This window comes from Aotus nancymaae, unplaced genomic scaffold, assembly GCF_030222135.1.
Source record: "Aotus nancymaae isolate 86718 unplaced genomic scaffold, 86718_ANA_hifiasm-v0.15.2.pri h1tg000072l, whole genome shotgun sequence".
NCBI classification, from domain to species: Eukaryota; Metazoa; Chordata; class Mammalia; order Primates; family Aotidae; genus Aotus; species Aotus nancymaae.
Genome location: NW_026988487.1, coordinates 36,620 through 50,917, shown reverse-complemented (window position 1 = coordinate 50,917; position 14,298 = coordinate 36,620). Strand labels below are relative to the sequence as shown.

General features: G+C 51.5%; 1 protein-coding gene across 1 annotated transcript in view; it reads right to left on the bottom strand.

Moving 5' to 3' along the window:
• Positions 1-649: 649 nt before the first annotated feature.
• Positions 650-14,298, bottom strand: part of PLXDC1 (plexin domain containing 1) — a 40,655-nt gene continuing 27,006 nt past the window's right edge. The window contains exons 8-12 of the mRNA XM_064367455.1: positions 11,990-12,050; positions 10,794-10,929; positions 5,607-5,642; positions 3,309-3,469; positions 650-1,483 (exon numbers count right to left, since the gene is read on the bottom strand). Of these exons, the coding sequence (XP_064223525.1) occupies positions 1,364-1,483; positions 3,309-3,469; positions 5,607-5,642; positions 10,794-10,929; positions 11,990-12,050 (514 nt within the window). The 3' untranslated portion in view covers positions 650-1,363. The remainder of the gene's footprint in view (positions 1,484-3,308; positions 3,470-5,606; positions 5,643-10,793; positions 10,930-11,989; positions 12,051-14,298) is intronic.

The following is a 14,298-nucleotide window of genomic DNA, read 5'->3' as shown; positions in this document are numbered from 1 at the left end:
AGTGCAGTGGCACAATCTGAGCTCACTGCAACCTCCACCTCCTAGGTTCAAGTGATTCTCGTGTCTCAGCCTCCTGAGTAGCTGGAATCACAGGCATGCACCACTACACCCAGCTAATTTTTTGCTTTTTTTTTTTTTTTAGAGGGAGTCTCACTCCCCTTGCGCAGGCTAGAGTGCAGTGGCGCGGTATCAGCTGACTGCAACCTCCACCTCCCAGGTTCAAGCGATTCTCCTTCCTCAGCCTGCTGACTAGCTGGGATTACAGGCATGCGCCACCACACTCAGCTAATTTTTGTATTTTTAGTAGAGATGGCGTTTCACCATGTTGGCCAGGCTGGTCTCAAACTCCTGACCTCAGGTGATCCACCCGCCTTGGCCTCCTGAAATGCTAGGATTATAGGTGTGAGCCATCGCACCTGGCAGAGGACCAGCTTGTGAGTCTAGGGACCCTGGAATGCAGCAGCCCCAGTCTTGACTTTAGTTAACCTGTGTCATATGCAAGGGCTTTAGGTGGCCAGGAGCAGGGCATCTGGTTGAGTGGGTAAGGGAGGCTCTGAGATTGCTACAGAACAGACCGTTGAGAGCCTATAACTGAGTCCAAACTCACTCTGCTTGCTGCGTGACAGCCAATATGTTGAGAGACAAGGAGTTGGAGCAAAGAAAGGGATTTTATTTTGGAGAGCCAGCAAACCAAGAAGATGGTGGACTAATGTCCTAAAGAACCGTCTTAAAATGATGCGGGTTTTGCCTTGTCTTTTATGTTTAGTTCAGGGGGAAAGGAAGGTGCTGACAACTACAGACATCTGGACACCAGCAAGGGGCCAGGGGAGGTTTGCGAAACTTCTTTGTCCTTGGCTAACAGTCTCTCATGTGATAACAGCCGAACCTCCTCGTTCCTATAAATCTTTAACAAAAATAGTTAGCTGTTTACATGCTTCCCCTTTAATCCCAAAGTTAGTTTTGCAAACGGCATGATTGCTGTTTTTGCGTTTTATCTCAGTGCTCTAACGTTACCCTAGCCTAGGTGCAGGAATAGGTAAAGGCCCCTTATACAAAAATGGAGTTAGTTATGTTAGTTCTTCTGCTGTTTCATGGTTACAAGACCCAGAAGAGAACCCTTGCGTCAAAACAGGATGAGATTAGTTATTGTTCCTTTAAAACATCCATGTGGTTGCTTTTTGGCCCCCTTTTCAGTATCCGGGCTGTGCTGACGAAGCGAGTAGCAGCTCTGGAGCCATAAGCCACCAACCATCTCATCTCAGCCCAGGGTATGCTGGGAGAGGCCAGGAAAAGTCACTTCTCTTCTTTGTTTTCACTGTCTTTTCTGTGGCCTCAAAGTCTTCACAGGGGAGACCTGGTGTTCTCAGCACTGCTCAGCCTCCATGAAGCCCTCCTTCTCATGGCCCGAGGGCTCCACCTCTGCATAGGTGGAATGATCCGCATGGCTGCGAAACTTCATGGCTGGCCAGTGGTGAGGTCTCCGCTGGAGAAGGCACAGAGGCAAAGTCAGTGGGCATGACCCTCCCCATGGGGCCCCCACACTCCTGAGCAGCAAAGCCAAGACTCTCTCTTACAAGGGCCCTTGGGACCTACTAGGAGCCAGACAAGTGACCTTCAGGGACCCTCTCCCTAAAACGTGCCCTGCTGTGATCCCCCAACCACTGGGAAACCTGCCGGAAGCTACAGTGTGGAAGGCACTTTATCCTTCGCTGCGTGGTCTGCAGAACTCACAGCTAAAAGCTTCAGCAATACACCAAGTGGAGACCGGGGACTGCAAAGTGAGGAATTGACTCAGAGGCGGCTGGAATGATGCTGAGGCTCTGGAAATGCCAAGATAACCCTCCAGGTAGCACAGGGCCCATAGCAGAGTCAACAGGGGGCTTCTTAAAATGCAGATTCTGGCCAGAGTGGTGGCTCACGCCTGTAATCCCAGCACTTTGGGAGGCCAAGGTGGGCGGATCACTTGAGGTCAGGAGTTCTAGAGCAGCCTGGCCAACATAGTGAAACCTCGTCTCTACTAAAAATACAAAAATTAGCCAGGTGTGGGGCACGCACCTGTAGTCCCAACTACTCAGAAGGTTGAGGCACCAGAACTGCTTGAACCCAGGAGGCAGAGGCTGCAGTGAGCCAAGATTGTGCTACTGCACTCTAGCCTAGGTGACAGAGTGAGTCTCTGTCTCAATAAATAAATAAAATGCAGATTTCTGGGCCCGCCTTAGACCTGCCCTATCAGAATCCCTGTGGCCTGGGGATCTGCAGTTCCCAGGTATTACCCAGGTAGGCTAAGACTTCAGAATGGCCAAGCCTCCTAAGAAACAGGCGGAATGACCTAGGCCTGTGGGTAATGAGACTGCTGGGCTCGTGACCCACATGGAGGAGACTAGGGTCATAGAGGCATGACTGCTGCACCCTGTGGGGAATGTGAAAGAAGCCAGGAGTGGAGGATTGGGGGCAGGAGCTGCTAAGCTCTACAGCCCCAGGTGAAGGAGGCTGAGCCTCACGTCCCATGCTGCCCCTCAGGCTGACTTTTCAGAATTGAAACATTCAAAACTTAGCATCCTCAATTAAAGCTCCCAGAGGGCCACTCTTATCATTATTTGGTTTGTCTATTTTATTTTTATTTTAGAGATGGGGTCTCCTCTGTCACCCAGGTTGGAGTGCAATGGTGTGATCAGAGCTCACTGCAGCCTAAAACCGCTGGGCTCAAGGGATCCTCCCACCTCAGCTTCCCAGGTGGCTGGGACCACAGGTGCATGAACCATGCCGGGCTAATTTTTAAAATTTCCTTAGAGACGGGGTCTCGCTCTGGTGCACAGGCTGATCTCAAAGTCCTGTGCTCAAGAAATCCTTCTGCCTTGGCTTCCCAAAGTGCTGGGATCTTAGGAAGGAGCCACTGCACCTGACCCTCCATTTTAACCTTAAAAACAGGTATCAATGGGCAAAAGAGGCAGAGACCCTGGTTCCATCACGGCTTTGAGTAAGTACTGAGCCTGGCGTTTGGGCATGAGAGACCATAAATCACTAGAGAGTGGCTGCACAGCCACTGGATGGGCACCGTGTGGCACTGTGGTCTTTCTTTCCTCTAGGGATTCTTTTCTGATTTCACAAATGGGGGAACAAGAGCAGAGGGGCTATTCCACAGGACAGGAGGGCCAAGGGAGCTCTGAGGTGCTGATTTCTCGGGGTGCAGGATTTAATGGGCACCAGCCATCTTGAAATGTGTCAGGATGGGGCGGATGAAAGTTTATCGGGTATGTGGCAGGAGACGCTGACACAGAAGCAGACAGCAGCCCTGCGGCCACACGGACCTCGATGAAGAAGAGCGCAGCGTTGGACGTGGGGTGGCCACTGATGTAAATCCCAGCCAGGATGATGGCCGCCACGAGGAGGACTGCCAGCACGATGCCCACGATGGTGCCCAGGTGCACAGGGGTGCCCTTTGTCTTGGGGGACAGGTTGTTCTCAAGGCCTGTGGAGAGATCATTAGGGCAGGCATGGGCTGCAGGGGAGCAGGGAAGGTCGAACCGTGGGGTCTTGGGTTCTAACAAAGTCTCAGAAATGAAAGCCTACAGAGACTTTGGGTCCACTCATCAAATACAGGAAAAGGCTGAGCAGGAGCTGGAATCATTATGAGTAAGGCATTCATGTTGTTCTTGGCACCATCTGGGTAGTTTTCCAAAATCACCTAAAAGTTGCCCAAATGTCTAGTAAGTATCATAAGAGAAATCCTCTCTGATATCTGTGCCATTACAGAAGTGCTATTAAGGAATTCACAGAGGGCATGTGAGGGTTAAGAGTTTGGGATCTGAAATCTGGCTGCCTGGGTTGAAATCTATGCTGTGCCACGTACTAGCTGTGTGGCCTTGTGCAAATTATATAACCTCTCTGTGTCTTCATTATGACTTCTGTCGAACAAGGATAATAATACCCACCTAATGGGGTTATTGAGAGGGTTAAAATGAGATGATTCATGTCAAGCACTGAGGACCATGTCTCCCATTTTGGATAACTTCAAAAAGTGTTAGCTATTAAGAGAGCAAGTGACCATGGTTTTCCCTATCCCTTGTCCACTTCCAGACTGTGACCTCTTGGAGGGCAAGGATGATGACTTATTCAACTCTGTGTCCTCAGCTCTTGGAGAAACTGGCAGGCCCATCAGAGAAGCTCAGAGCAAGTGTGCATAATGATCTAGGTCCTCTGGAAGCTAATAAGCCAACAGGCACTCTCTGAGAACATCCTAGGCATTTGAAATAGGTCCCAGCGGGGAGAGACTATTTTCCAGAGAGCTAGAAGCTCAACCCCTTTCGTGCTTGACTGAGGTAATGGAAATAACAGAGAGGTTAAGCGATTTCCCCACAGACACACAAATTCAGTGCCCGCCACTAAGAAACCAAGTTCCCTGGCACTACCGGGGGTGGCTGTTTGCCTCTTCACCCTATCCTAAAGGAATGTGGAGATAATGAGGTAGAGAAGACAGATGAGCAGGTTGGCAACAGAAATGTTGCATTCTTCCTACGAAGCTAATGGGTGGGATGGGAGGTAACTAACGCTGGCGGGTTTTAATGGGATGTTGTGTGCATTCAAAATCATCGTCCTCCTCATCCCTTTTGCTCTGCTCTGCACTCTGTAAGCAGAGGACACCTAGGAGAGACGCTATCCTGGGGTACTCCAGGGCATGGCTAGGGCCTCTGTCTGCCAACAGGTGGGAGGGCTGAGGTGAAATGCCCCACGCGAGTCTCCCTTGACCTGGTTGGCAGTCAGCCCGCAGCCTGCAGTGGCTCTGATGATTTGATGAGGGCTTCTGCCGATGAGCACGTGGTGCACAGCAAGGGGATCGTGGCCCAGCCACCCCCGCAGGACACACACACTCACACCCACAGCCTGTGGAGAAGCAATGGCTCCCTCTCTGCTGGGGACACCATAACACTGCGCTGCATTCATAATCTTTCCTTTCCTGCTGGAAGCCCAGATGACAGTCTCCAGCCCCGGCAGTTGGAAGGCACTTTCATCTCTACTCTTGCACAGGTTGCAGCAAAGGCCTGAGCGGGCTCTGGGCAAAGGGCAGGGGAGGTGGGGGCAGCTCCCACCCTCAGAAAGAAGCTTATCCTTCTAGGTAATCCTAGGAGGCTGGGGGGAGTCCTGCCTTCTGGCACTCTGCAAAAATTGTAGTGGACAATTTTATGTCCTCTCTGCCAGCCTGGGTTAGGAAAGAGAAGCTGCTCGCCACCCCTCGCTGACTGTGAGCCCATGGGGATCAGAGGGGATGGCCACGGGCCCCACCTATGCCTGCCCTGGCTCAGACCCTCCCCTCCTCCCACTCCTTTCTGGGCAGTGAATATTCAAGGACAGAGAGCTGGAAGAGGAGCCACAGGAGGTTCGTGGCTGAGAGGAGAAACGTCTAGGGGTAGACATGTTCCTTCGATCTAGGGCACCTGTGTCCAGAAGCCCGCCTGCCTCCCCACCCCGCAGGAGGTCTGAGACGCTCAGGCTGCAGTTGCTCCCTCTCTGCGCTCATAAAAATAGGCCAGGCGACTGCTGCACGCTCTTCTGGGGAGGGTCCAAGAGGCACTGGGTCTGAAACTGAGGGCAGGTAGTTCTGTACTCACCATCTCCTCCTGCATTGGGATTCAACTTGGTGTCATCTTCAAAGAGAGAGGACAGAAGGAGCAAGATTAGTGGAATCATTATGGCCTTAGTCACTCCGAGTCCAGATGGGACTTTAGGGAGGTTCCGTCCAAACTTTCATTTTAAAAGTAAGGAAAGTGAGGCACAGAGAGAGGAGCAGACTTGCTCAAAGTCACACAACAGTTGGGTGTAGCTGGAGGGTGGGGAGTATATGAGTGGGGCTGGTGAGAGGAGGGCCAGCTGCCAGGAGAGCAATAGGAGACCTTGCCTGTTCTGCGGGCAACAGAGAGCTATGGAAGGATTCAGAGGGGCTGTGTGTGTCACAAGGTCAGATCAGCTTGCGGACTCCCTGGGGCTGCAGTGTGCAGGAGACAATCCCAACTCACTTTCTGTCTACACCCCACGACCTGCAGCCCATGGCTTTCTAAGTAAGTTTCAAGGGTCCACACTTCCTGAGGTTCCTTCCCACAAAGATTTTTATGGGGAAAGAAAAGCCAGAATTCCACATCAGGAGGGTGATGTAATGACTGAAGATTCTTGCCCTAAGTCCCTGAACTTTATTTATTTATTTGAGAGAGGGTCTTGCTCTGTCACACAGGCCGGAGTGTGGTGGTACAATCATGGCTCACTGAGGCCCTGACCCCCTGAGCTCAAGTGATCCTCCCACCTCAGCTTCCCAAGTAGCTGCTCCTGGCTAATTAAAAAAAAATTTTTTTGTAGAGATGGGGTCTCACTGTGTGGCCCAGGTTGGTCTCCAACTCCTGGGCTCAAGCAATCCTCTTACCTCAGCCTCTCAAAGCACTGGGTTTACAGGCAAGAGCCGCCTCACCTGGCCAAACAAGGTATTTGAACACAACTTTGAATCTATTTTGTTACTGCAAGTTCAAAATAATGAATTGATTCATCGACGCTAACCAAAGTAAACTTAAATATCACTGGGCAAATCAACTTGTTGCAAATCTAGACTATTGAAAATCACCTGTAGCCCAGTCTGCACCGGCCACTGGTGGACAAAAGGACACAGTGCCACCAACGCCTAGTCCCTCCCAGAGCGACTGAGGATGGCCACACTGTGCCCACGCAGCCTCTCTCTCCAAGGGCTGGCTCCCAGCTGCCATCCTCCTGGGGCTCGATGGAATGCACATTGGCTCCTGAGTTAATGGATCACGTGAGAACTCACATAGGAAGAAATGCATGCAATGCTGATCAAATGAGTGGTCATTTTCTGTTAGTTGTCACTTCTGTGGCTATCAACATGTTCTGTTCTATGGCTTATAAGTTAAGCCTTCTGCACACAGTTGTTCTGGGTGAGTGCCTTCTCTGCAGTAAAATGCATGGGCTTTGTGACAGCTACTTGCCACTCAGAGGTCTTCTGGTTCATTTAAGTAAGTAGCGTTTGATTGCAAGTGAACAGCTCTTAAATCCAGCCCCCATGCCTCCTGCTGCTGTCTGCCTGTGTCCTGCCCAGGCAGGCCCCTCTGACTGGAGTGCTGGGTCCCTTCATTCTCATCTCCCTGTTAGAGCCTGTACCCTCAGATAGAATGTACAGGAAAGACTCTATCCCACGCCTGCTTCTGCAAGTCTCCCTGTGTGGGCTGTAACCACACAGGCAGGAGAGTGACTCAAATTGTCCTGCCAAGATGCCTTGCAAGTTGGGCATGTCGGGAGAAATCATCATGAAAAAGCTTTTTTCTTATAAACCAGGCACAATGGCATATACCTGCAGCTACTCAGTAGGTTGAGGTGGGAGGATCCTTGAGCCCAGGAGTTCAAGTCCAGCATAGGCAACATAGCAAGATCCCATTACACCCCCCAAAAAGTTTTTTCTCTTATAGATGTAACTTCATAATCTTTGCAACCTCTTCCAGGACTGGAAGGACATAGAGCCCGAATTGTTTACTCTAACGAATGTTTTCTGTTGGGAACCATTACACAAAACATAGAAGTGAGATGCATTCCTGAGCTGGCAGGGATGCACTCAGATAATAAAACTGGCAAACAGAACTCGCTGCCTCTGTAGGACAGAGAACCCGCGTAGTGGGCTGTGGGACAGCCTGGGGGCTCAGTAATAACAAGTCAGGATTTAGGCTTGGCCCCCAAGTGCCATGTCCTGGGCTCTCCACGCCACCACAGCCCCACTTCTAGCCGCTGACACTGTGGCTCCACCAGATACTGCCTGGCTAAACCCTCTGAGTGGGCCAGGGGGTGTCTGCAGCCCCCCCCGGCCCAGTGCTGGGCTCAGAACATGCCCTCAGTAAGCCTAGGGGATTCCCTGGGGGTAAGTAATCAGGGACTACCTCCCTGTAAGAGGAGCTTTCTTTGACTGGAAGGTTTCCTTGGACTCAGTCATTAACTCCCAAAGGGCAAAGTTTCTTTCTGCTTCTTTTTCTTTTTCTTTTTTTTGAGAGAGAGTTTCACTTTGTCACCCAGGCTAGAGTGCAGTGGCGCAATGATAGCTCACTGCAGCCTCAACCTCCCAGCCTCAAGCGATCATCCCACCTCAGCCTCCTGAGTAGCTGGGATTACACATGTGCGCCACCATGCCTCACTGATTTTTGTATTTTTTTAGAGACACAGTTTTACCATGTTTCCCAGGCCGGTCTTGAACTCCTGGGCTCAAGTGATCTGCCTGCCTCAGCCTCCCAAAGTGTTGGGATTACAGGCATGAGCCTCGTCTCCCAGCCTCTGCTTTTTTACTGAATCCCCTGTAGCACCACCGCGTGCTCTGCTCTCAGTGCCAGCTCCTTGTTATTCCAAAGCAACTTCAGAGTAATGGGAGCTTCGGAATCTGCCTCACTTTTTCACATTTTGCTACTCTGCCCTGACCTGAATTCAAGAGAGCCTTTTCCATTTCTTTCAGCACCAAGAGAGGCAATGGGGTTGAGAGGAAAGATCTCTGCTCTGGGGGCTAGATGAAACCTGACTCTGTCTCTTCCTGGCTGTGTGACCTTGGGCAGGTCATCTGCCTCTCTGAGCCTTAGTATCTCCTCTATAAAATAGGGATATAACAGTATCAAGATCCAGGATTGTTGGGAGGATGAATATTAATTCATGCACTACTTTAGCACCCTACTAGGCACTTTGTTGGTCCCCACAAATGCTGGTGCTTTCTATCATTAATTCATCCTCCTTCACAACTTCCCCCAGCCAGGTCCATGGGTTGCTGCCCTAGTTCTCCAGTTCTCTAGGTGACGTTTAGAAAGGCAGGGGACAGGCTGGATGTGGTGTCTCATGCCTGTAATCCCAGCACGTTGGGAGGCCAGGGTGGGCAGATCACCTGAGGTCAGGAGTTTGAGACCAGCCTGGCCAACATGGCAAAAACTCCGTCTTTACTAAAAATACAAAAATTAGCAAGGTGTGGTGGCATGCGCCTGTAGTACCAGCTACTCGGGAGGCTGAGTGGGAGAATCATTTGAACCTGGGAGGCAGAGGTTGCAGTGAGCTGAGATCACACCACTGCACTCCAGCCTGGGTGACAGAGCGAGACTTTGTCTCAAAAAAAAAAGAAAGAAAGGCAGGGTTCACTGGAAAGAACGTCCAACCACGTACCCCCCACACAACCCTGAATAACCAACTTTGCCCCTTTGTGAGCCTCTTTCCTCATCTATAAGAAGGACTGTAGGCTAGGAATAGGGGTTTATGCCTGTAATCCCAGGACTTTTGAAGGCTGAGGCAGGAGGATTTCTTGAGCCCAGGAGTTTGAGATCAGCCTGGGCAACATAGTGAGACCCCATCTCTACAAAAAGTTTTTTAAAATTAGCCAGGTATGGTGGTGCATGCCTGCAGTCCCAGCTGCTTGGGAGGCTGAGTTGAGAGGACTGCTTAAGCCCAGGAGTTGGAGGCTGTGGTGAGCCACAATCATGCCACTGCACTCCAGCCTGGGCAACAGAGTGAGATCAACAAAATAAGCAAAGTTAAAAAAAAATCCTAACATAGAGTTACAGGGGGAAAAAATCATGGCTGAATGTTTTAAAATATTAACTTTTTTCTTCTTTCCTTCTTACCATTATTCCTTTCACACAGATAATTGGCTCAGGGGAAGCCGTCAAGAACCAAGCCTTTCTGTCTTAGCCTAAAGGGAAGGGGCTTTCAAAGCTAGATGCAGGGTTTTTGGTTTGGGGTTTTTTTGTTGGTTTGGTTTTGTTTTTGAGAAAGGGTCTTGCTCTGTTGCCCAGGCTGGAGTGCAGTGGCATGATCTCAGCTCACTGCAAACTCTACCTCCTGGGTTCAAGCAGTTCTCCTGTCTCAGCCTCCTGAGTAGCTGGGATTACAGGCGCCCACCACCACGGCTGGCTAATTTTTGTATTTTTAGTAGAGATGGGGTTTCACCATGTTGGCTAGGCTGGTCTCAAACTCCTGACCTCAGATGATCCGCCCACCTCAGCCTCCCAAAGTGCTGGGATTACAGGTGTAAGCCACTGCGCCTGGCCGAGATGCAGCGTGTTGAGAAAGGATGAGGGAGAGGAATGTCCCAGAAATAGCTATGGAATCCTGGAGGGGGCATGGGAGAAAGGGAAGAGATTTGAGGCCTAGGACTGGAGGAGCCTGCACAAGGCTTCCCGGGACACTGCCTGGTGCATTCAGGTGGATGGACCTCTGGCAGCTTTAACCAAGACCCGCAGGCCTCCAGGTAGCAGGGAAGCCCCCGGACTGCCAGACCTGATTAGGCAGGGTGGATGGACAGCTGAGGTGGAATTCCCCATCCATCACTCCAGGGCCTGAAAGTGAGAAGCCAGGTGAACTTACAGGAAAATAAGGCAGCCTCTCTCTCACATCTGAGTGAATGGACTGAGTTCACACCTGCTACAGGGATGAGCCTTTTCAGGTTCTGTGAGGATTGCTATTAAGATTAGCTGAGATAAGTTATATAAAATACCTGGCACTGGGCTGGGATATTAATTTTTCCCCTCTTCACAGTGAATTCTGTCCATAGGCCTGACGTGGGCCAGCACAGTGGTTAGAGCCCAGGAGTAGAGTTCAAGTTCTAAATCAGGCTCTACTTCCCACCAGCAGGTGACCTAAACTGAACTTCAGGCCCCCTTAGCTGTAAAAGGATGGGGCAGTTCCCATCCCATGAGATAATCCTTGTCAAGGATAGAGAGGGAGCCCCAGAGGGGTAGCTCTCCTTCCCACCCGCTCTCTGCTCCCCACCTGGGCTCAGGGATTACCTTCTGTGGTGAGGCTGTCAATGAAGAGGGAGGAGGAGGTAGTGGTGAGGTCTCCATCGTAGGGGCTGGAGGAAGTGTCAGGGGAGGCTGAGTAGTGGTCCTCATCCTGGAAGTCCTCACACGTCCTGCCGTCTGCCTGCAGGAGAGAGCCAGTGCTGTATCCTGAATGCATTTACACCTTTCCCTTCATCCTGAAAGCATCTTATCTTACACGGCAATTTATCTGTCAGCTGCTTCAAATCCTTCCTCAGGGAAGGAGCTGAGATGCCAATCTTAAATAAATGGAGCAAATCTGAACGGTCACCAACAGCCAACTTCCGAAGCAGGCGGCTGGACAGGAATTTTTTAAAGGCCAGAAAAGGACAGCTTGTCCAGACTCAGACTAATAAATAGACTGTGGTGAGTGCATCGCCACGGGGTCTGGAGATTTAAATGCCGGGCCCATCACCTTCTCGCTGTGAGACTCGGGCCAATTCATTAAATTTCTCTGAGCCCCAGCTTTGCCCTCTGATCAATGCGGGCAGTGGCCCCCAGCTTTTGGTTCAGGTTGAAGAAGAGCGAGGGTAGCGCAACTCAGAGTGACATGCTTGGCACAGGCAGCAGGCTTGCTTTGCAAGAAGAGATAAAGGGAGGGGGCAAAAAGGAGTGCACAGATGAATAGACCCATCTGTGTTAGTCTATGGTGTGAGAATAGGATGCTCCCCACCCAGAATCAGTGTTCAGTGTACTAGAAAATTCTTGCCGTGAGAAGGAACCTGGATGGGATTCTAAAGAGGAGACGCCTGGAACCGCCCTCCTCACTCCCAGAATGACTGCCTTCCTCAAAAGCCAGAGGACCAGAGGCTCAGCAGGTGCATCATCAACGTCAACAGGTGCACAGTCTCCCAGATCACCCAGCGGTGGCTGAGGCCATGCCCAGCATCCCCTCTGCATGCACCAATAGAATTCCTTGAGAGCTGCCCGCTCCAGGCCAAGGCATCAGAATGCTTGTCTCAGAGACCCACAGAGCCCTCTGAAACCCTCCACAGTGGGTCTGATTGGCTCAGGGCAGTCTGGAAAACAAATCTCAGATGGAGGGGAGCATACTGCCAAGAGCTAACAACAGCTTGAGAAGAGTTTCGAGGGGCAGGGCTTGCTGGCTGCCCTGTTCTTCACCACCTGGCACAGGAGTTGCAGCAGGTACTCATGCTTCTCACCTCCTGTGCACAGCCATAGTCCATCCACTCCTGGCGATAGCGGTCAAAGCCACTGGAGCATCTGCAGGAGGATCAAAAGGTCAGAGGTGTGGTGGGATTGACAAAGAAGCCCTCCCCTTTTACTGTTCAGTAACAGCTCTCTGCTGATAGTGAGAGGAGGCACTAAGGTCTCTAGGCTGAGGTTGTCAGCCACTCCTGTTCCCTCTACTCCTTCCCCGAAAGATGGAGGTATTTGTGGCATCCCTGCCCTCCTTCTGACCCAGCTCCCCAGGACCAAGGCCACATCTGTCCACATGAGTAGGTGTAGGTGCCTGAGCTCCAGTGATCGTCAAGGTCGCCTTGACTGAGCTGCTATGACGCTGCTGAGAATCCAGGCAATTCACACATGTTCTCATCCTGATTGTTGAGGGGCCTAATCTTGGGAAGGAGAGGTGGGGTTAAAGATAGGAATCAGCAGATTTAGTCAGCACCTCCCCGTGTGATCATTCAAGGGCAGAAATGAGGGTCCTGCCAGAGGCTGGGAGAGATTTACAACTGGCTGACGAGGGTCTCCGGAGAGGACATCGGGCAGTTCAGCTGGGCTAGAAGACACCAAGTGCCCCTGTGCATCATGCCCGACTTTTCATTCTTTACTCTTTGGTGCTAGGGGAACCCACCAAGCCCTACTCAAGCCCAAGGACGCCTGCATGGGAAGAGTAACATTGTGAACCACCAGCGCCGAGAAGGAATTCTCAGCAGGTTCACTGCACCAGCACCCACCGAGGTCTGGTGAGGCCAAGGGCCAAGGCTGGCCGAGAGCTGTGTCTTTCCTTCTACAGATGCCTCTGGGCTCTGAGCTGCTCCTCCTGCAGCAGGGATGGCTGAACTGAGCCAGCCACACCCTCCTCTCAGGTTCTCTACGCCAGCTACTTTGTGGGATGGAGGCTTAGGGAGGCTACTGGAGGCTGAGAACTGAAGTTTCTTTTAGGGCCAGGCGCGGTAGCTCATGCCTGTAATCCCATCGTTTTGGGAGGCTGAGGCAGGAGGATTGCTTGAACCCAGGAATTTAAGGCTGCAGTAAGCTATGATGGCACCACTGCACTCCAGCCTGGGTGACAGAGCAAGACCCTGTCTCCAAAAAAAAAAAAAAAAAGTTTATTTTAGACCATGCTAACTGATTCTTTCAAAGATTGAGCCTTTGGAATGGGCGTATGATCCCCATTTCTGGAGCTAATCCTGGAATTAATGTAACCCTGAGACTCCAGAGTGGGCTATGGGGCAGGGGCACCTGACATGGGAGATGAAATTGTTTAAATCCATTCCAGCCCAAGAGCAAAGAGGAAGATTCACGGAAGCTATGAAAGGCAGAGTGGGTGGAGAGGAGGGGAGCCGAGAACCGTGCAGGGACTGACTGCAGCTGTTGGTGGAGAGACTATGTCAGCTGGCCCTGCCCTCTGGGTTCTTAGGGACCTGGGTTCAGCTCTCAATTGGAGCTGAGGGTCCAGAGAGCTCGCAAGAAGGCATAATGTGCCAGAGTAAGCCCAGGCCCATGGGGCGCCTGGGGATGGGATGGTTTCCAGCCTGCACCAGCTATGCTCCCCCGGATGGAGTTTCTCTGTGCTCCCACCAGCTGTGCTCCTCTGGAGTTTCCTGTGCTCCCACCAGCTGTGCTCCCCTGGATGGAGTTTCTCTGTGCTCCCACCAGCTGTGCTCCCCTGGATGGAGTTACTCTGTGTTCCCACCAGCTGTGCTCCCCTGGATGGAATTACTCTGTGTTCCTACCAGCTGTGCTTCCCTGGAGTTTCTCTGTGCTCCCACCAGCTGTGCTCCCCTGGATGGAGTTTCTCTGTGCTCCCACCAGCTGTGCTCCCCTGGATGGAGTTTCTCTGTGCTCCTCTTTGCTGACACAACCGCCCCCCACCCCGCAGATGCATATGACCAGAGGCCTTGCCCTCGCCTCAACCTGATCAACCTCCAAATGTTGAGGAGGGCCCAACCCTCATTAAACTCATGGCCTCTGAGTTTGGGCATATGCTTTAAATGGGGGTTGCATTGATGTGAGGGTTTGGCTGTCATCTGACCCATTTTGTAGTTCTCATGGCTCAGTGCTTGTTGAAAGCTGAGTCATGTGGTGGCAGCCAGCCCCAGGATCCCAGGCTCATCTGAGGTCATCTCCCCATCACTCAGACAATGGTTCTCAAATTTGAAAGTGCGCAAGAGGGACCACTTCAAAAATCAGATTCCTGGGATCTTGGTTCCAGGGGATCATATTCAGTGGGTTGGGATGGGGCCCAGGAATCCGCATTTTATTTTATTTCCTTTTTTCTTCC